Genomic DNA, 22163 nt, shown 5'->3' on the forward strand with positions numbered 1-22163 from the left:
TGGAAATAATCGATCTGGCAGGTAAATCTGCCAGAAAATTGTATGGTGTGTACCTAGCATAGGACTATGATAGGATTAGATTGTGAGCTCCTCTGAGGACAGTCGGTGACATGACTATGTACTCAGTAAAGTGCTGCAGCAGATGTCAGTGCTATATAAACATAATAATAATATGGTAGGATATTAGACTATTACTATGGTAGGGATTAGATTGGGAGCTCCTCTGAGGACAGTCGGTGACATGACTATGTACTCTGTAAAGTGCTGCTGAACATGTCAGTGCTATATAAATACATGGTAGTAGTATGCTTACTTTCCAGGTTGAATAACATTTGCATCAACTCAGAATGATTAGCTTATCATAGCCGGTCCCTATCTGGCTGCAGAATGTGGATGCTGCTATTGTGCTGTTGTGCTATGTATATAAGGGTGTATTTCCTTACAGTGCTATCAGCAGGAAGCAGGGTGGGTGATATATTTTGCCACTCTATTGCAGAATATATATATTTGATGTTTCAGCCTACCCTGTATATTCTCTGGCTGTCGTGTGTCTGCGCTGCAAACAGTGAGTTCTCATATACGGCTTTCCTTTGCTCGCTATACGCACATTAGGATGGGGACCGCGTGATGGGGAGATCAGTTCAATAAAGCAATTATGTAGCTTAGGAGCGATGGACCCCAGTGCAAGGGCTCGCCCTGGTCCAGAGCTCCTCTGAGGACAGGCAGTGAAATAACTATGTACTATGTAAAGTGCTGCAGAAGATGTCACTGCTATATAAAAGCTGTTACTCTGTGTCTGTATTGATGGTAAACTAGCTGCAGTGTGTGCTGACCTCTGCTACTTCCAGTATGTACAGTATAAGTGCTTACTCTGTGCCTGTACTGATAGTAAACTAACTAGTATGTGCTGTCCTCTGCTGCCTCCAGTATATACAGTATAAGTTGCTACTCTGTGCCTGGACTGATGGTAAACTAGCTGCAGTGTGTGCTGATCTCTGATTACTCCAGCGTGTGCTGATCTCTGCTGCTATCACCAGTATGTACAGTATAAGCTTTTATTTTGTGCCTGTACTGATAGTAATGTGACTGCAGAATGTGCTGATCTCTGCTGCCTCCAGCATGTACAGTATAAACTGTTACTCTGTGCTTGAACTGATAGTAAACTAGCTGCAGTGTGTGTGCTGATCACTGCTACGTGCTACCTCTATTATGTAAAGTAAGTGCCTGTAGTGATAGCAAATTAACCCCACGTTCTGAAGTGTCCTCTTGCAGATCTCTCAAAATCCTCAGCCTCCTCTTTCCAGCTTTCTGTTGGTTGCCCTCCTCCTCTTCCATGTGGGATCCCTTCCAATATTTCCTTTGTTTCTGTCCTGTACTTAGATGGATTTCCTTATCCATCTTATTTGTTCTGACTGAACTTGGGCCATGAAGTCGGGATTATCCTATAATACTCTCAGCCGTTGATGTCTTCGGACTCTTCTCTGGATCTTTCCTCCTCAAATGCCGCTCTGAAAATCTCCTGCAATACCTTTCAAGCCTTGCCAGTCTGCCCCTGCTTTCCTGATCAGTGCCCGGAACTGTTCCCCCAAATAAGAGCACAGATATTATTACCGATTTTGTAATCTGTTCTTGTGCGTTTAATGCTGGGAATACATGGCTCGATTTTGAGCCATTAAGATGGCTCGATTAATCATTTCTGACATGTCCAATCTCCGCCGCTCGATTCCGCATAGAGGACAATGGAAAAAGATAAGAAAAATTAGCGGAATATAAAAGAATCGCCCGTGGAAATCGAGAGGCGAACCGATCGAGCGGGAGAATTGAGCGTAAAATCGAGCCGTGTATTCCCAGCATTACAGCCACTGCTACCTTATCCTGGAGATTGCAGTGTTGTCAGTTGGCCGCTGCGTGTCTAGTTAGGTAGCGAGTAAAGGATATGAACTTTTTTTTATCTTTCAAGAGAACCTGTGATTACAAAAAAACCCTCTGGGGGGTCCTTACCCCGAGAGAGGGAAGCCTCTGTATCCTATTGAGGCTCCCCCGTCCTCATCTGTCCCTCGGGTTCCAGTGCTGGCAGCCCCTGAACACCAGAGAGGTAAATATTTACCCACCCTGGCTCCAGCGCAGGCGCAGTAGCAGCTTTCTGATTGGGCTCAGGCGGAAATAGCTAAGCCTGATCGGGTCTGCTCTACTGTGCAGGCACGGGGCTGGACCCGATCAGGCTCAGCTATTTCTGCCTGAGCCCGATCAGAAAGCTACTACTGCGCTGGAGCTGGGCACAGTTAGGGGCGCTGGAGCCGGTGGTGGCAGCACTTCTGGGTCTGCGGGTACGCAGGCGAATTCGATCGGCCGTGCCAAGCACTTCTATGGGATTCGCAGCCTCCCGCACAACTTCGGATGGAAACGTCAGCCGACTCTAGCGCAAGCGCTTCGGCCGGTGCGCTATTACTCCCTATGACAGTTTCCCCAAGCGATTTGCCTGCGGGGAAACTGCTGATTCAGCCCGGGTTCCGCTCAAGTGGAAACTGGCCCTAAATATTGTAGACGCTACTGCGTCTTCACCACAGCCGGCATCTTTGTTGACTCTGGTTTTGGGGCAGTCAGCGCTGAAATGGAGGGACAGCTAATGTTTTGCTTTGACAATGCTAAATGTATTTGGTCCTGCCAATAAAGCTATTTTGGATTTGGACAGAGGAGGATGGGGGGAAGCCTCCTGAGGTAAGCATCCCTTAGGTTTTTTTTTTTCTTCTTTCAGTGTCTGAACTCTTGCACAAGACACAAGGAAAACATTAGGGCTCGTTTCCACTGTAGCGGTGCGGAATCGCCTGGATTCCACCGCTGAAGAAATCGCATGCGGCTGCGTTTCCCCATGCGGATTTACTCGCGATTTCGCATGCGATTTCGCATGGCAAGGAGCCAGGCGAATTTAACCATGTCACTGCCTGTGTAAAGTTCCATTGCTTTACATGCAAAATCGCAGGGAAATCCGCATGACAAAGCCGCATGCGATTTCCCTATTGAATGCATTAGCGGCGATTCGCCCGCATTCCTGCCGCACACGAAATCTGACGACCCTGTCGTGCAGATTTTTCCCGCACCGAAAAACGCCACCGCACACGTGGAAACAGCCCTATCCACTAACATTGAGTATGCGAATCCGCATGCAGTGCCCGCATGCGGATTCGCTATAGTGGAAACGAGCCCTTACAGAAATGCACCCTGTATGTATTTAGAGTTCAGCCTGTGTAATTCCCTCTCATTTGTGTCTAATCACTAGTTGCAATTTGATCTCTCCCCTGTGTCACATGACTGCCTATGGCAGATAAGCCCATTTGAAAGCACAGGCTGTAAACAATATGTCTGCTTCCATGAATCAGGAAGTAGAAACTGCAGATTTATTTTAGGATTTGTATCCGCTGTAACAAAAAAACAAAACAAAAAAAAAACATTTCTTTGTCTAAAGGGGCCCATACACTGGTCGATTTCAGCCATCGATTGATTCTGTAGAATCGATCGATTCTGTAGAATCGATCGATCAGAAATCGATTCTATCAAATTCCCCATTGAATCGATTTGTGGCCGATTTTGAACGATTTCAATCGATTTGATCTATCTGACAGGATGGAAGATCTGGATCGATCTGCTGTTGGCAGCAGATTGATGGACCATAGAGTTGGGCAATGCAGCTAATGCTGGGCATACACGGCTCGACGCAAGCTTGTCAATGGAGCCGCTGATGGCTCGATTGATAATATCCAACGTGTCCAATCACCGCGGGGATCGATTCCGTGCTCGATACCCGTGGGCGGACAATAGCGGTGAATCGAGTGGAAGATAAGAAGTGCCGGCGGGGACAAGCGGGAATCGATCCAGGCGCAGGAGCGGGGACGCGGCGGGAGTCGGTCCGGTGCCTAATCGGCCACCGGATCGACCCGTGTATGCCCAGCATAATGGTCCAATAATAATGCATTTAGATATATTCCTGTCGGATTATACTTGACAGGCATCTGCCAGAAATCTATCTGGTAGTCGAATCTGCTGCAAATCTATAAGTATATGGCCACCTTAAGGCCTTTTACACATTAAAGGGGCCCATACACTGAGCCGATTTTCTGGCCAACCGATCGATCCAGATCGATCGATTGATCGATTGAAAATCGGTTGGCCAATCGACCGATCGATGGCCGATTTCAATCGATTTCGATGGATTTCTGTCGAACTGGCAGGATGGAAAATTTAGGTCGATCTGATGAGATTGCTTATCATTTTGCATTGGCCTTAATGGAAATCTGATGGCAAAGAAATGCCATCAGATCGAATTTCAATAGATTTCAAACTGAAATCTATTGGATTTCTATCCTGGTAAAAAATGTTCTAAAAACGCATCAGATAGATCATCAGATGCATTTCTTATCTATCTGCTGCCAATCTGACGAGTGTATGGGCACCTTAAGACGTTGCGTTTGATGCGACATTAAGGTCGCACAACGTGCCCCTAACGCACCGCATGTAGGTTATGAAATTGGACGTTATTTTGTACTGCGTTGTCTCTTGGTGCTCTGTTTTTGTCGCATACTGATGGAATGAAAACGGCGCATGCGTTACATTTAAAAACAACAAAAACCTTACTGAGCATGTGCACATAACGCAGCAAATGTATTGCTAAACGCACAGCATGCAGCACTTTCTAAATATTGCTACACATTACACACAACGCAACGTGTGCACTGTGAATGTCGCACAGACTTTGTATTGCTGTACGTTAGTCTACGTTACAATATTTTCTAACGTGCGCCTTTAACGTCACACTGTGAAAGAGGCCTGAAGGTTATTATGCTGTTTTGTATCTTTTTAGAGCAGAGTGGAGTTCTGAGTTAAGGTCCCCTTTAACGGCCTTTGGTTCACTTTAATGCTATTTATAGCGTCGGTTGTCATCAGAGTAATTTTCGGTGGAAAGCTAAAGTCTGACATATTTTGTGGTATTTTGGCCCTTTTAATTTGTCATAAATTTATCAGAAGTCTCGGAGTAGTTTGCTTGTCCTTGTATTCATTTTTGTTATAGTTTGTTGGGTTGTAGTTTTATCTGTTGTGAAGAGATGTTGGTGGTGGTGGAGGCTGCTGCTCAAGGGGTGATCTGCAGAGCGGTGGGGAGCTTTCTTCTCAAGGGGTGATCTGCAGAGTGGTGGGGAGCCTTCTTCTCAAGGAGTGATATGCAGAGTGGTGGGGAGCCTTCTTCTCAAGGGGTGATCTGCACAGTGGTGGGGAGCCTTCTTCTCAAGGGGTGATCTGCACAGTGGTGGGGAGCCTTCTTCTCAAGGGGTGATATGCAGAGTGGTGGGGAGCCTTCTTCTCAAGGGGTGATATGCAGAGTGGTGGGGAGCCTTCTTCTCAAGGGGTGATAATATGCAGAGCGGTGGGGAGCCTTCTTCTCAAGGGGTGATCTGTACAGTGGTGGGGAGCCTTCTTCTCAAGGGGTGATCTGCAGAGCGGTGGGGAGCCTTCTTCTCAAGGGGTGATCTGCAGAGCGGTGGGGAGCCTTCTTCTCAAGGGGTGATCTGCAGAGCGGTGGGGAGCTTTCTTCTCAAGGGGTGATCTGCAGAGCGGTGGGGAGCCTTCTTCTCAAGGGGTGATATGCAGAGTGGTGGGGAGCCTTCTTCTCAAGGGGTGATATGCAGAGCGGTGGGGAGCCTTCTCAAGGGGTGATATGCAGAGTGGTGGGGAGCCTTCTTCTCAAGGGGTGATATGCAGAGTGGTGGGGAGCCTTCTTCTCAAGGGGTGATAATATGCAGAGCGGTGGGGAGCCTTCTTCTCAAGGGGTGATCTGCACAGTGGTGGGGAGCCTTCTTCTCAAGGGGTGATCTGCAGAGCGGTGGGGAGCCTTCTTCTCAAGGGGTGATCTGCAGAGCGGTGGGGAGCCTTCTTCTCAAGGGGTGATATGCAGAGCGGTGGGGAGCCTTCTCAAGGGGTGATATGCAGAGTGGTGGGGAGCCTTCTTCTCAAGGGGTGATATGCAGAGTGGTGGGGAGCCTTCTTCTCAAGGGGTGATCTGCAGAGCGGTGGGGAGACTACTTCTCAAGGGGTGATCTGCAGAGCGGTGGCGAGCCTTCTTTTCAAGGGGTGATATGCAGAGCGGTGGGGAGCCTTCTTCTCAAGGGGTGATATGCAGAGCGGTGGGGAGCCTTCTCAAGGGGTGATATGTAGAGTGGTGGGGAGCCTTCTTCTCAAGGGGTGATATGCAGAGTGGTGGGGAGCCTTCTTCTCAAGGGGTGATATGCAGAGTGGTGGGGAACCTTCTTCTCAAGGGGTGATAATATGCAGAGTGGTGGGGAGCCTTCTTCTCAAGGGGTGATAATATGCAGAGTGGTGGGGAGCCTTCTTCTCAAGGGGTGATAATATGCAGAGTGGTGGGGAGCCTTCTTCTCAAGGGGTGATAATATGCAGAGTGGTGGGGAGCCTTCTTCTCAAGGGGTGATAATATGCAGAGTGGTGGGGAGCCTTCTTCTCAAGGGGTGATAATATGCAGAGTGGTGGGGAGCCTTCTTCTCAAGGGGTGATAATATGCAGAGTGGTGGGGAGCCTTCTTCTCAAGGGGTGATATGCAGAGTGGTGGGGAGCCTTCTTCTCAAGGGGTGATATGCAGAGTGGTGGGGAGCCTTCTTCTCAAGGGGTGATATGCAGAGTGGTGGGGAGCCTTCTTCTTAAGGGGTGATCTGCAGAGTGGTGGGGAGCCTTCTTCTCAAGGGGTGATCTGCAGAGTGGTGGGGAGCCTTCTTCTCAAGGGGTGATCTGCAGAGTGGTGGGGAGCCTTCTTCTCAAGGGGTGATATGCAGAGCAGGTGGGGAGCCTTCTTCTCAAGGGGTGATCTGCAGAGCGGTGGGGAGCCTTCTTCTCAAGGGGTGATCTGCAGAGTGGTGGGGAGCCTTCTTCTCAAGGGGTGATCTGCAGAGTGGTGGGGAGCCTTCTTCTCAAGGGGTGATATGCAGAGTGGTGGGGAGCCTTCTTCTCAAGGGGTGATCTTCAGAGTGGTGGGGAGCCTTCTTCTCAAGGGGTGATATGCAGAGTGGTGGGGAGCCTTATTCTCAAGGGGTGATCTTCAGAGTGGTGGGGAGCCTTATTCTCAAGGGGTGATCTTCAGAGTGGTGGGGAGCCTTATTCTCAAGGGGTGATCTTCAGAGTGGTGGGGAGCCTTCTTCTCAAGGGGTGATCTGCAGAGTGGCGGGGAGCCTTCTTCTCAAGGGGTGATATGCAGAGTGGTGGGGAGCCTTCTTCTCAAGGGGTGATATGCAGAGTGGTGGGGAGCCTTCTTCTCAAGGGGTGATATGCAGAGCGGTGGGGAGCCTTCTCAAGGGGTGATATGCAGAGTGGTGGGGAGCCTTCTTCTCAAGGGGTGATATGCAGAGTGGTGGGGAGCCTTCTTCTCAAGGGGTGATCTGCAGAGCGGTGGGGAGACTTCTTCTCAAGGGGTGATCTGCAGAGCGGTGGGGAGACTTCTTTTCAAGGGGTGATATGCAGAGCGGTGGGGAGCCTTCTTCTCAAGGGGTGATATGCAGAGCGGTGGGGAGCCTTCTCAAGGGGTGATATGTAGAGTGGTGGGGAGCCTTCTTCTCAAGGGGTGATATGCAGAGTGGTGGGGAGCCTTCTTCTCAAGGGGTGATATGCAGAGTGGTGGGGAGCCTTCTTCTCAAGGGGTGATATGCAGAGTGGTGAGGAGCCTTCTCAAGGGGTGATATGCAGAGTGGTGGGGAACCTTCTTCTCAAGGGGTGATAATATGCAGAGTGGTGGGGAGCCTTCTTCTCAAGGGGTGATAATATGCAGAGTGGTGGGGAGCCTTCTTCTCAAGGGGTGATAATATGCAGAGTAGTGGGGAGCCTTCTTCTCAAGGGGTGATAATATGCAGAGTGGTGGGGAGCCTTCTTCTCAAGGGGTGATAATATGCAGAGTGGTGGGGAGCCTTCTTCTCAAGGGGTGATATGCAGAGTGGTGGGGAGCCTTCTTCTCAAGGGGTGATATGCAGAGTGGTGGGGAGCCTTCTTCTCAAGGGGTGATATGCAGAGTGGTGGGGAGCCTTCTTCTCAAGGGGTGATATGCAGAGTGGTGGGGAGCCTTCATCTCAAGGGGTGATCTGCAGAGTGGTGGGGAGCCTTCTTCTCAAGGGGTGATATGCAGAGCAGTGGGGAGCCTTCTTCTCAAGGGGTGATCTGCAGAGTGGTGGGGAGCCTTCTTCTCAAGGGGTGATCTGCAGAGTGGTGGGGAGCCTTCTTCTCAAGGGGTGATATGCAGAGTGGTGGGGAGCCTTATTCTCAAGGGGTGATCTTCAGAGTGGTGGGGAGCCTTATTCTCAAGGGGTGATCTTCAGAGTGGTGGGGAGCCTTCTTCTCAAGGGGTGATATGCAGAGTGGTGGGGAGCCTTCTTCTCAAGGGGTGATATGCAGAGTGGTGGGGAGCCTTCTTCTCAAGGGGTGATCTGCAGAGTGGTGGGGAGCCTTCTTCTCAAGGGGTGATCTGCAGAGTGGTGGGGAGCCTTCTTCTCAAGGGGTGATATGCAGAGCAGTGGGGAGCCTTCTTCTCAAGGGGTGATCTGCAGAGTGGTGGGGAGCCTTCTTCTCAAGGGGTGATATGCAGAGTGGTGGGGAGCCTTATTCTCAAGGGGTGATCTTCAGAGTGGTGGGGAGCCTTATTCTCAAGGGGTGATCTTCAGAGTGGTGGGGAGCCTTATTCTCAAGGGGTGATCTGCAGAGTGGCGGGGAGCCTTCTTCTCAAGGGGTGATATGCAGAGTGGTGGGGAGCCTTCTTCTCAAGGGGTGATATGCAGAGTGGTGGGGAGCCTTCTTCTCAAGGGGTGATATGCAGAGTGGTGGGGAGCCTTCTTCTCAAGGGGTGATATGCAGAGTGGTGGGGAGCCTTCTTCTCAAGGGGTGATCTGCAGAGCAGTGGGGAGCCTTCTTCTCGGTGATATGCCTGTTTCTGTTTCTGTTTTTTTTCTCTTTTTTTTTTTTTTTTTTCCTCCTATATACTGTATACGTAATCTTTAATCTCTTCTCCAAATTTCTGCAGTGAATGCTTGTAAATGATTCTTTTCCTCCTCCTCCTCACTACTTTTGTTTCACTAATCGTTAGAGCGCGTCAAGATGGCTTGGCACCAAACAGGCACATTGTGTCCTTTTTGGCTTACATGCCTCATGATGCCACTTGCTCATTTGTCACCTGTCGACACTTCTCTCCTTTCCGAAGAACAGTACATGGTTCTTGGCGATAGCTGAACAGTTTATCAGTACAGCGCTCATTCCTAAAACTGTCACCCATAACAATCAATCAACAACTGGGGAAGACTGACAGTAATCTAGACTGTGTGTGTAAGGCATGCATAGCATACCATTTCTAACCTTCAATATGGCAGTTTCATTTATTCATATGAATGCCCTGCAGGTATCTCCACCTGGCCTTCCTCTGATGGCCAATGTCTGGTGGAGAGGAGACAGAAGAGAAGGTGCTCAGAGTGGTTAAAGGGACCCGGTAGTAGACCCAAGTCTATGGATCCATTGCCATATCCTGAAAGAGTAGAGTTTACTAAAAGTTCTGTTGCTGTTTTGTAACCTGTAGGAAAAAAAATGTCCCCCTTTCGAATCCAGCCAGGTCAAAATTATGTTGAAATTGGACCACAGTATGGTGGGAACTGCAGCTCTGCCCCACCTCTTTGCTAAATCTCTTCTCATCTCTCCCGTCTGATGAGTCATGCGGTCTGCTCCCCTTTCGGCTAACTCCTCCTCACCCCTCCCTTCTGATGAGTCATGCTGTCTGCTCTCCTCTCTGCTAACTTTCCCCCTCCCTCCTTTCTGGTGAGCCAAATTCCAATAATGTGCAGATAGAACAAGCAGATATGAATGACATGCAGATAATGTCACTGACCGGCAAGATGGTTATAGTGAGATTTAGTAGCAGTCAGTAATGGGTAGATTCTGATAGCAGATGGACACCAGTACACACTCCATATTGTAAAGAAAGGTGTCCATTCATGGTTTATGGGTAGATCGTCCAAGAAATAGATCTCTCTCATCGAATCTGATTGGAGACAAATTTGTTGCCTGTCTATACACAGCAGGCCGATTCCCAATCTATTTTAGCATGAAATCTCTCGAATCGCCCAACTGATCGAGCCTGTGCATGAAAATCTCACCTGTCCTTTAGGGCCAGTTCTAGACTTTTTGCTGCCTGAAGCAAACTTGTGAGGATGCTTGTTCAGGGCCTGTGGCTAAAAGTATTAGAGGCAGAGGATCAGCAGGGCTGCCAGGCAAATGGTATTGCTTAACAACTAAAGTACCAGTGGTCTCTGCTGGTACAATACCGACGGAATCTGGACGAATCCCTGCGTTTACTCGCCGTCACCGCCGCACGCCGGGATCCTCCCGAGATCCACTCTGCCATCTCTGACGTCAGAGTCATGTGACCTGGTCAGGAGCTGCTTTCATTGGCTCCTGACCGTGTATCAATGTAAGCCAATGGGCGTTGCTTACATTGATAGACACGGCCAGAAGCCAACGAAATCAGCTCCTGAACAGCTCACAGGGCTCTGCCGTCATAGAGACAGGCAGAGCAAGTGAGCTGTAACGGGACCCGGCGGGGATTCAGCGGCGAAAACTGGGGATGCGCACTGAGGCAGTGATTGAAATCTACACCCTGCCAGCCAGGTGACCACCAAAACAGAGCGTAGATTTCAATCACCACACTCTTTTTAAATAGTTAAAGGACACGCAAAGTGAAAATAAGCTAATAAACAATTGTATCTATCCCCTGTCTACTTTTATATTTAAAACTACTTTTTTAGTTTTTGCTCAATGACACATTCATTGAAGTATGCCAGAGCTAAAATCTATGAAGTATTGATCCTTTTTATCTCTTTCCTGCTCCCAGAAGCCATTTTCTGCCAGGAAAGTGTTTTATAGTTGTAATTTATTATCCGTGAGGGTCACACTGTAGTCTGACCCAGTCCTGACTCAGACAGGAACTGCCATTTACATACCTGATGCTTAACTCTTTCAGGCAAAGAAAGCAAAAAAGGAACACAGCCTAGTTATTTGTGTGCTAGGCACTGTACATACACATCTATCTTATCTTATGCCACATGTCACCTCGGGCATCCTTAAAAGGAAATAAATATGGCAGCCTCCATATCACTCTAGCTTCAGTTGTCCTTTAGCAACATAGGTTCGATGTGATGCAATTTTGTTTCTTTTGGTAAACAAATTCTCTGGTTAAACAATCTTCCTTGCAATAAATTTAGCTGCCAGTAAAACTGTCTTTTCCTGACAGATATTACTGGCAGTCGGCGTGGCGATCACCTTCCTGGTATTGTGCGCTTGTTTATACACGATCTTCAGGGTTGTCTCTCTGCGCTGCCCTCTGCTGGCCACCAGACAGTATCTCTTCTCCTATCTCCAGGCCCGGGCATCATCTGGTGGCCATGAGTGTGTCGTGTGATGCGGGGTGTGGGGAGCTGACTGCGGCCTCTGTTCTTTACAATGAAATTCAGCTGAGGAGTCAGGAGACTCTACATTATCTCTTTTTCGGGTCTTTGTAACACAACCATAAAGCAGACAAGCTGGCAAAGAAAAAAACGCTTTAAGGGCTCATTCACGCTTGCATTTGCCAAACGCCGGCCATTACAGCTGGTGTTTTTTCAGGAGCGATTTTTCAGCAGAAAAATCACTGAACACTGCGGCGATTTTTCGGCAATCACATTTAGCGCGTCTATAGCACTGAAACTTGAGCGCCGGAAAATCGCTTGAAAATGGTGCAGGTGACGCTTTTGCGTTTTTGGGCGATTTGCGGTGATTAACGCAAATCGCCCAAGTAAGAACGGGCCCATAGGGTTTAATTACACTAGCGCTTTCAAAAGCGCCAGCTTTTGAGCGTTTTGCCGAAATCGCCGGCAAAACGTTTAAGTGTGAATGGGCCTTTAAAGTTCCCGAATGCTTATCGATTGATGTCCCAACATTGTTGTCTAATTGTAAATTCAGTCAATTTCCATCTAAAGTTATCAATTGCTCTGCATAGAAAGATCTTGTTCATAAAGAGGGTGCTGCTGTAGAGAGGGTAGATAAACTGTCCACCAGAAGCCCCCCCACATCTAAAATATTGCATCCCTGGGCCCATGGAAAGTGTTGGCAGCGGAGCTCACACTCTCACTTGATTCCTGAGCAAAGCCAGACTGAATGCTCAGTCGAGGATTTTATCAGGGCTGAAAACAAGCAGGCTGAGCAGTGAAGAATGAAACAGACAGCAGGGTAGGTGTTTTCTCTAATGTTCCCACTGATCTATATGGTAAAATACATGAGGGTGCTTCGTCTCTGGCAAACATGTTGCACACATCTCCTATGCTGTGCTTCCTGACAGGAGATTACAGCCATGCATAGCCGCTAAAAGTCATGTCACTGACTGTCCTCAGAAGAGCTCACAATCTTGCCATAGTCCTATATCCATTGTAGTCTAGGGACAATTTTATGGGAAGCTAATAAACTTCTCTATGTTTTTGGGACAATGGAGGAAACCCTAGTGCCTGGAGGAAACCCTTGCAGACACTGGGGGAACATACCTCTGTGTGCCCCACACTTGCGGCGGTTTTGATGAACTCATCCATCTGCCTCTCTCTGCAGTGAAGTTTGTCTGCTCCTCTCCCAGCGTCGGTTGTGTCTATTTTTGCTGATCACGCCGGGGATTAGGGGTGACCGCTCCTCCGCTCATTATTTATGCATGCGTATAAACACAAATAGATGTGGCCGCCGTGCCATATCCTGCATTACGCTAATGAGTGTCTGTAAGGCTGGCACAGCTCCTGGCACTGCCGTCTGTATAGCGCTGTTACCCTCCATGATTTGCCGATGTTTACTCACCAGGGATTTACCTTCCTCCGCACAGTGCAGTCTCTGCCACTGCCGATTGGCTGAATTTTACCCTAAATTCCTCTTTGGAGACGGTTATTATAGCCGCCAGTGCAGGGGCTCAGCTCCTGGTTTTACTGTCCTGGGATAGCAGCTGTCCGGAGTCCTCTCCCCCCCAGCTCAGCCCCCCCCTTGTGTCATCCGATCGTCACCCTGTCAGAAATAACCTGGGCTTGCTGTCTGCGTGTCGCTTTGTCCAACGCCCTTTCACTACCGGGAGATCACCGAGGCCACCATGTCGGGACTGCTGTGCCGCAAACGCAGGAGGGAGACCGCCGGGATCAGTGAGAAAGTGGAAAAGACAGGTCAGGGGGGACGGGGGGGCGGGTGTTGGGAGAGTATTGGGGGCTTATTGGCTGTATGAGAGTTTAAAGTACAAATGAAGTGATAGGTGTATGAACCTACCGTATCTATTTCCTTTTACGCAATGCCAGTTGCCTGGCTGTCTTGCGGATCTATTTGGCTGCAGGAGTGTCTGAATCGCCTCAGAAACAAGCATGCAGCTAATCTTGTTAGATCTGACAATAATGTCAGAAACACTTGATCTGTATTCTTGTTCGGGGACTGTGGCTAAATGTATTAGAGGCAGAGAATCAGCAGGACAGCCAGGCAACTGGTATTGCCTAAAAGGAAATAAACATTGCAGACTCCATATCTGTCTCGCTCCAGTTGTGTTCCTGATCAATAATGAAATGTACAAGGAGGGTTACATTTATTTAAAGATTGTGTCTTATTGATCTGACAGGACAGTATCTGCATGGAGTTTGTATGATTTCCCCGTGTTTGTGTGAAATGACCTCCAGCTACTTTGGTTTCTTCCCACAAATCTGACCCTGGGGTAGGGATTAGATTGTGAGCTCCTCTAATGCTGGGTATACACGGCTCGAGAATGCGCCGGTATCGAGCCAGCACGTCACCGCTCGTCCCCGCGGGCGCTGCTAATCAGCGTTTCGTTTGCTCCTATTGTTCTCCCCGCTGGTATCGAGCGCAGAATTGATCTGGCGGGGTATCGGACAGGTTGAATATTACCAATCGAGCGATCAGCAGGTCGATTGATAATATAAAACGAGCCGTGTATGCCCGGCATTAAGGTGATATTACTTTCAAGATTTGGTCACAGTCAAGAGTTCTAGCAGAAGACTGGTTGGGCAGGATGGTTCTTTGCTGGCTGATCAGGGGCAAATGAGCTGTTACTTTGTGCCTGTACTGATAGTAAACTAGCTGCAGTGTGTGCTGATCTCTGCTACCTCCAGTATGTACAGTATAAGCTGTTACTCTGTGCCTGTACTGATAGTAAACTAGTTGCAGTGTTTGTGCCAATCTCTGCTACCCCCAGTATATACAGTATAAGCTGTTACTCTGTGCCTGTACTGATAGTAAACTAGTTGCAGTGTTTGTGCCAATCTCTGCTACCCCCAGTATGTACAGTATAAGTTGTAACTCTGTGTCTATACTGATAGTAAACTAGCTGCAGCTTGTGCTGATCTCTGCTACCTCCAGTATGTACAGTATAAGCTGTTACTCTGTGCCTGTACTAATAGTAAACTAGCTGCAGCGTGTGCTGATCTCTGCTAATCCCAGTATGTACAGTATACGCAGTTACTCTGTGCCTGTACTAATAGTAAACTAGCTGCAGTGTGTGCTGATCTCTGCTACCTCCAGTATGTACAGTATAAGCTGTTAGGCTGGGAATACACTGGTCGATTCTGGCGCTCGATTCTGCGCCCGATCGTTTTGCACACTCAATTCTCATATCTTCTGCTTGTTTTTTCTTCTCTTTTTTTTTCAATTCACTCCAATGATGAATCGAGCGGCAAAACGATTGAACGGTGATCGGACGTGATCTATCGAGCCATCTTATTGGCTCAGAATCGAGCCGTGTGTTCCCAGCATTACGCCGTTCATGTACTGATAGTAATCTAGCTGCAGCGTGTGCTGATCTCTTCTCCCTCTCTAGTGCATATACTTTATAAACTTTTACGCTATGCCTGTACTGATAGTAAACTATCTGCAGCGTTCTGATCTCTGCTACCTCCAGTATGTACAGTATAAACTGTTATTCTGTGCCTGTACTGATATTAAACAAGCTGCAGTGTGTGTGTGCTGATCTATGCTGGTATGTACAGTACCTGCTCTTGCCCTGTGCCTGTACTGATGGTAAACTACCGGTAGTTACAAAACTAATGGTGCATTGCTCTGACTTCATCAATTTTCTAACCGAGCAAAGACAGAAACCGTATTATGAAAGCATGAGAGTTTAAACTCATACAACAATTTTTATAGAATAGAAGAATGTCTGCTAGCAATAGGCTGTTATAGAATGGCCTGACTACATGAGAACAATACTGACTTATTCCTATGACCGGTGATCCACATAAAGCCTTGCTTGTGTTGTTGTTGTGGTCTGGTCGCAATGCTGTTTCTGAGCTGCAGAGGGCGATATTCTATGCTTTCTGCTGCATTGTTGTCGGATATTTATCTGTGCATGTCTCACCTTCTTAGCTCTGCCATAAGATTGCTACATTCCCCATACCTCCCAACTTTTTGAGATGCGAAAGAGGGACACTTAAGCCACGCTTCTGCCACACCCCTAATCACGCCCCCGTCGTGCCCCTAGTTACGCATACCATAAAGATTTCATAAGAAAAATATGTGGTTTTATAATTCAAACCACACTGGTCCTTTCTATCCTGGTTCATTTTCCTTCATATTAATGTTTAAACTTTATTCTCATCCTTTAAATTGATATATTACTAATTTTAAGAGTCAATCAAACACATGTTTTAATAGAGAAATACATATATTTACATAGAAAGAGGGACAAAGTCCTGAAAGAGGGACAAATGAGGAGGAAAGAGGGACAGAGGGACAAGGCTGCCAAAGAGGGACTGTCCCTCCGAAAGAGGGACAGTTGGGAGCTATGCATTCCCCCACACTGCTGGGCGGGATCTGATTGTTACCGATTGCTGGGCGGGATCTGATGGTTGCCGAGCGGGATCTGATTGTTGGCGATTGCTGGGCGGGATCTGATTTTGGGCGATTGTTTGGCGATCTCTCGTCTCTCCTGTATTTGGTTTCATATGTTCCAGATGTGAGTCATTTTTTTATTAATTTATTTATTTTTTATCGAATGCTCATTCAAAATAACCAATTAATATTTTTTTCAAATGCTGTTTAGCCTGTAAAATAAGATATCTTATCGTCCTTGACATAAATCCTGCTCTGCTTGTTTGTTTCAGTGACCGATCTTCAGGAGGAAGGAAAAAATGCCATCAATGCCCCGATGTCCCCGACTCCTATCGACATTCATCCGGAGGACACCCTACTCGGTACGGTAAAACTCAACTTCCTGTACAGTCTCTGATCTGCTTAACTTCCTGTACAGCCACTGATCTGCCCAACTTCCTGTACAGCCACTGATCTGCCCAACTTCCTGTACAGCCACTGATCTGCCCAACTTCCTGTACAGCCACTGATCTGCCCAACTTCCTGTACAGCCTCTGATCTGCCCAACTTCCTGTACAGCCTCTGATCTGCCCAACTTCCTGTACAGCCTCTGATCTGCCCAACTTCCTGTACAGCCTCTGATCTGCCCAACTTCCTGTACAGCCTCTGATCTGCCCAACTTCCTGTACAGCCTCTGATCTGCCCAACTTCCTGTACAGCCTCTGATCTGCCCAACTTCCTGTACAGCCTCTGATCTGCCCACCCCTTCCTTGAATGCCGCTTCCTGTGACTAGCTAGGGAACTTGGGTTTACCTGGGTGTCTCCTGCGAGAGTCACACTGCGCAGTGTTCTCCCCAGAATTTTTTTCCAGCCGGGTGGCATGAAAAAGTAGCCGGGTGGGGCGAGATGAAAGAATGCAGGGCCAGTGCTTCTCTGCACATTTCTGCTTACAGCAGAGGTGGAGTTGAGCTGATGACAGCCGGGTGGTCACCAAAACTAGCCGGGTGGAGCACCCGGCTAAAAGAGCCTGGGGAGAACACTGTGCTGTGTGAGGCAAGACAAGTAGTTCTGTGTCACATCTAAGCTGAGCTCTAGCTCTTGGAACTTCCCACCACAATGGATGCCTCCAGGGATAGAATGCTAGCAATGACAACAGTTTAATTCCCAGTCAAATAGACCCGGAACAAGCATGCTGCATTCAGATCAGCAGTAGGATGAAACTCCTTATTTACTGAAGAAAAAAAATAATAATCCAATAAGAAATGCCTTATTTAGCTTACCTTTCCTATCTTTAGTGTTCACTGTCAGATGTGGGAGAAATGTGATATGAGAAAAATCAAATATTTCTTTCCATCTTTACTGTTTCTCTGTGATACCAAAAGTGACATCACTTCTTTCCTGCTTTTATGGAAGCAGACATATTAGACACATTGTTAACATCCTGTGTTTGCCAGTTACTTCTCTGCTGTGGCAGTCAGCTGACACAGGTGAGAGATCAAGTCACACTTGCGATTAGACAAATAGGAAATAAATATGGCTGTCTCCATATCCCTCTCACTATAGTTGTCCTTTAACCCAGCCCCCCCCCCCACCCCCCCCCCCCCCTCAGGGCCATCCCTTATTGTCTTCCTAAAACAGGATGGTAACTCTAGCCAGGCTAATGTCTATGACTTTCCAATGTTGCTGCTGGAATGTCAGCTGAATTGATCATGAATGATTGATTTGGACCAGCAAGTCTGTACAGAGTTGAGGTTTCTGACATGCGTAGTCCAGTGATGGAGTTCAGGATATTCCTGTGTCTGTGTCCCTCAGTCAGAGCAGCGAGGTCCTCCTGTAAGGCTGCAGTAATCTCCTCGTGGTGGGCCTGTCATACAATCCCACACACTTTCCAGAGGAAGTAGATTTATTTCCCCTCCTTGTACTGCGTATATATATTCCATTATTCTCTGTCTGGTGAATCGCTGCCATCATGTCTCTCACGGCCGCTCTGTCTTGTCCCTTCCCAGAGGAGAACGAGGAGAGGACCATGATCGACCCCAACTCCAAGGAGGACACCAAGTTCAAGGAGCTGGTGAAGGTAACTCAATATCTGCTGTTTTTAGTTTGTAGAGTGAGGAACCCCCTTTGCGTTTTATTTCTGTACTTCATTCTCTTTTACTGAGACCATTTTGAGAACAGAACACAATTCCCCAAAATAAAATTTGAGCGGTAGACTGAAGTTCAAATAATATTTACTGCATTCAGTTAGAAAATGGTCTTCTTATGACTGGGGGAGCCATTGACCCATCCACCGGCAGATGGAGCGTTAGGTGACCACGGCTCTTCACCAGAACGCCCTGCAAGGGATGATGGTCTTTGCAGCCTAGTGCCCACCCCTAGGAGAACGCCAGCAAGTTTCCGGCGCCTGCGCAGTAGAGCGGACCCGACGGAGATCGGGTATTTCCGTCTATTTCCGTGCCGAAAGTCGCCACAGCGCCCCCGCTGGAGCCAGCAAAGGTAAATATTGAACTGACAGTCGGCACAGTCGCCGGCTGTTCGGAGGGCTGCGGCGAGACCCCCGTGGGACAGAGGACGGCGTGGGAAGCCTCATTAGGATCCCGAGGCTTCCCCCACCCGAGGTGAGTACCCCCCAGGGGATGTTTTTCATGTTACAGAGTCTCTTTAATGCAGTCTGCAACCTGACCCTACATTGCAAGAATTCCAATATAATCATAAATGTGATAAATCTTATCTCAGTCAAGCCTGGCTCTATTTGGCACACTACCAAGAACAGGGAAGCTTGTTTTCTCCCCTCCTGCATTCCTGCTCCTCCCTGATAGGCCGAGGGAAGTTCAGTGGGACACAAAGCTGAGAAGGACTCGCCCCTCTGCAGAAGCTGCTAAAATAGAATCTATGCTGTGCTCACATATGTTTACAAAGCAAGCTAGATATGACAGTGCAGTTTCTAGGAGAGTAAGGGAGGAAATGACATCAGGACTAGCTTCAGTCAGAGGCAGTAAAGATGGAAAAGGCCTGAAACTGTTTTTCTCTTTATTTACTATGTAAAATTCACTGAAATCAAAACTTGGACAGTACAATAAATCTGTTATATAAGTAAAACAAGCAGTTATTTACTTATATATGTGTTTTTTTTCCCCCTGGGATAGTATGGCTGTCCCTGCTGCATGGTAACCTCTCAGTGAGGAGAGTCCCATATCAGACCGCAAACAGACTTACCTGGTATCCAAGCCTAAGGTCGGGTTAGGCAGCAGACAGCATAGTCCAATTTACAAGCTGAGGTCAAACCAGAGGATGAGGATCAAGAGTAGTCAGGCAGACCGGGTCACAGCGGGAATATCAGCAGAAGCAGGGCTGGCCACATATGAGGCACACACAGGAGCCAACACTAGCTGTCAGAATGAACAGCACTTGTTACAGGGCAGAGCTGGTCTTTTATACCGAGCAAAGGTCGCCTTATGTAACGCCATACGCTGCGACTGTGCAAATGCCAGACCCCACGCATGTGCACGCAAGGCACCGCTCAGATGTGCACAGATCCGGCCCTAATCATTATACTGTGGCCAGTGACGCATGGAGAGGAGCGGACATTACAGGATTGAGGTAGCCGGGAGTATGACAAATCTGTATAATGACTTAGTACAAATATCTGTATAATATGCACTGGCCTCAGAGTTGACCTCTCAGCAGCAGAGAGAGTGAGTGGGCGGTGCTGCACTGGCTTGAGAGTTGATGTCTCAGCAGCAGAGGGAGGTGGTGGGTGGGGCCACTCATAGCTCTGTGCCTAGCTGATCTGCCCTCCACTAACCGAGAGATCCGGGAGGGTGAGCTGCAGCTTGCGGATCTTCCGAATAATAAAATGTGCCTTTCTAGTGAATGAGGAACACTTGGGACAGCCTATAATGCAAGGAGAGTCCTTCAGAGCTATTCTGGGACGGCCTCCTCCGCAGATCCCGATTGGATGATCACAACCTTTTTTTTCTGGTTTTCTTGCAGGTTCTGATAGACTGGATCAATGAGGTTCTTGTAGAGGAGAGAATCATAGTGAAGAACTTGGAGGAAGACTTTTACGACGGACAAGTCCTGCAGAAACTTCTAGGTGACTGAAGTGTAATAATTACTCATTACTAGAATACATTTCAGTTGTGACATCCGGTAAATACAATACCACCTATGCGTGACCTTAAAGAGGCCCTGTAGTGAAATATAGTACAATGCAGTAAATTATTCAGGATACCCAGTTTTATGGTAATTTCCCTTCCTATATCTATATATTGCTGTATATTGGTATGTAACCCCTCCCTCCCAGTGATGCTTTGCCTAGGCTTCTTAGCTATGCGGAATTCTCCTCCTACAGCATAATGGGACATTGGGTATTATTTCTACTGGCTTTAGAACTAAAAAAAAAAAATTCTAGAGTGGTGTCTGGCAGGACTAAAGATATCACCCCCTGTAATAAAATTAAAAATGTAAATCGGGGAGAGGAAAGACTGAGCAATGAGCAAACACTGACTAAATAATCTTTACATGGATATTGTAAAAGAAGGGGAAAAAAAAGCAATTTTATTTGTTGCGTTATTTTTATTATTGTCCATCTTTAAAGGACAACTGTAGTGAGAGGTATATGGAGGCTGCCATATTTATTTCCTTTTAAACAATACCAGTTGCCTGGCAGCCCTGCTGATGTATTTGGCTGCAGCAGTGTCTGAATCCCACCAGGAACAAGCATGCAGCTAATCTTGTCAAATCTGATAATGCCAGAAACACCTGATCTGCTGCATGCTTGTTCAGGGTCTATGGCTGAAAATATTAGAGGCATCAGGACAGCCAGGCAACTGGTATTGTTTAAAAGGAATTAAATATGGCGGCCTCCATATCACTCTCACTTCAGTTGTCCTTTAAATATCGGTGACCACCTCCCCCCTCTGCAGACGGTTAATGATTTTGTATGTAAATTGACCACTCCCCTCAGCACCTCCTTTACCCTTTAAATCCTGGGCCCTCAACAGGATGAGCATGGCTTCCCTTGCTTGTGCGCATGGAGTATTAACTGGTATTATCTCCCCATTTATTGCTCCCCTGGTCGGCTCCCCAACATACCGCTCACTTCTGTGTCAGTAACCCTGTATATACTGGATGCCACAAGGGGAATGTATGGACTCCATGCGCTGTCTCAGGGCCCATTCACACTCAGGCACTTTCTGGCCGTGATTCGCACAAGTGCTGCACAAGTAATCCTACAGGATTACACTCCAGCGATTGCGGCACATTTGTGATTATCAGCGATTGTAAACAGGGCTGTGGAGTCGGTACAAAAATCATCCGACTCAGACTCTGACTCCTCAGTTTATGAAACTCCCGACTCCAACTCCAGGTACCCAAAATGGCTCAGACTCCTCAACTCCAACTCCTTAGTCTAATACTTACCAGGGCTGTGGCTTTTGTGCCAAAATCATCCGACTCCGACTCTGACTCCCCAGTTTATGAATGTACCGACTCCAACTCAAACTTCGACTCCAGGTATCCAAAATTACTCCGACTCCTCGACTCCACAGCTCTGAACATGCTGCATGCAACATTTTCCCGGGATTCCTGAAAAATCCACGAAAAAGTAATGCAAAATCACGATTGCGCATTGCGTTTACAAGTGTGAACTGGGCCTTAATGACTTTATTTTCAGCTGTGCGTAGAGGTGCACCACCAGTGGTAAAACCCAACGCCTGCTGTCTAATGTGGTGGCACTTAAGAATAGTAAACTCGTGCTTTCAAAAGAGCTTATCTGCCGTGGCATTTAGGTGACACAGGGAAGAGATCAAATTACAACTTGTGATTAGTCACAGATAAGGGGAAATTAGTCAGGCTAAACCCTCTAAATACATACAGGGTGCATTTCTCTGTTTTCCTTCTGTCCTGTGCAAGAGTTCATGTCCACTTTAATAGGCACGTTAAGCATTTATGCCGCTAGGACATGAGCTTCACGTCCGCAGCGGCAGCTGCTAGAGCCGCCGGGACGCGCTAGTCACGTCCCTGCAGCTTGGGGGCTGTGCAGGCAGATGCCTGCAATCGCAATGTTTCCAAATGCAGGGGGGATTGGCTGCAGGGGACAAAAGAGCCTTGTGCCTACCTGAGTATGTCCGCTGAGAATAAACACTGTTTGTTCAAAAACAGTGTTTATTCTTTAAAGAGAACCAGAGATGAAGCACCCTCTTGTATTTTACCTTATAAATCAGTGGGAACATGACAGTAAACACCTAATCTGCCCTTTGTTTCATTGTTCTCTGTGT

At 47.7% G+C, this 22163-nt stretch overlaps 1 protein-coding gene across 2 annotated transcripts in view; it reads left to right on the forward strand.

The window, feature by feature from the left end:
- Positions 1-22163, forward strand: part of PARVB (parvin beta) — a 73613-nt gene that overhangs the window by 15481 nt on the left and 35969 nt on the right. The window contains exons 1-4 of one of the 2 annotated variants that reach the window (XM_068278184.1): positions 13117-13241; positions 16176-16265; positions 17889-17959; positions 19876-19978. In XM_068278184.1, coding sequence (XP_068134285.1) covers positions 13172-13241; positions 16176-16265; positions 17889-17959; positions 19876-19978 — 334 coding nt within the window. In that variant the 5' untranslated portion in view covers positions 13117-13171. Of the gene's footprint in view, positions 1-13116; positions 13242-16175; positions 16266-17888; positions 17960-19875; positions 19979-22163 lie in introns of those variants that run through there. The other variant, XM_068278183.1, reaches the window with a different exon arrangement.

This window comes from Hyperolius riggenbachi, chromosome 3 (assembly GCF_040937935.1).
Source record: "Hyperolius riggenbachi isolate aHypRig1 chromosome 3, aHypRig1.pri, whole genome shotgun sequence".
NCBI classification, from domain to species: domain Eukaryota; kingdom Metazoa; phylum Chordata; class Amphibia; order Anura; family Hyperoliidae; genus Hyperolius; species Hyperolius riggenbachi.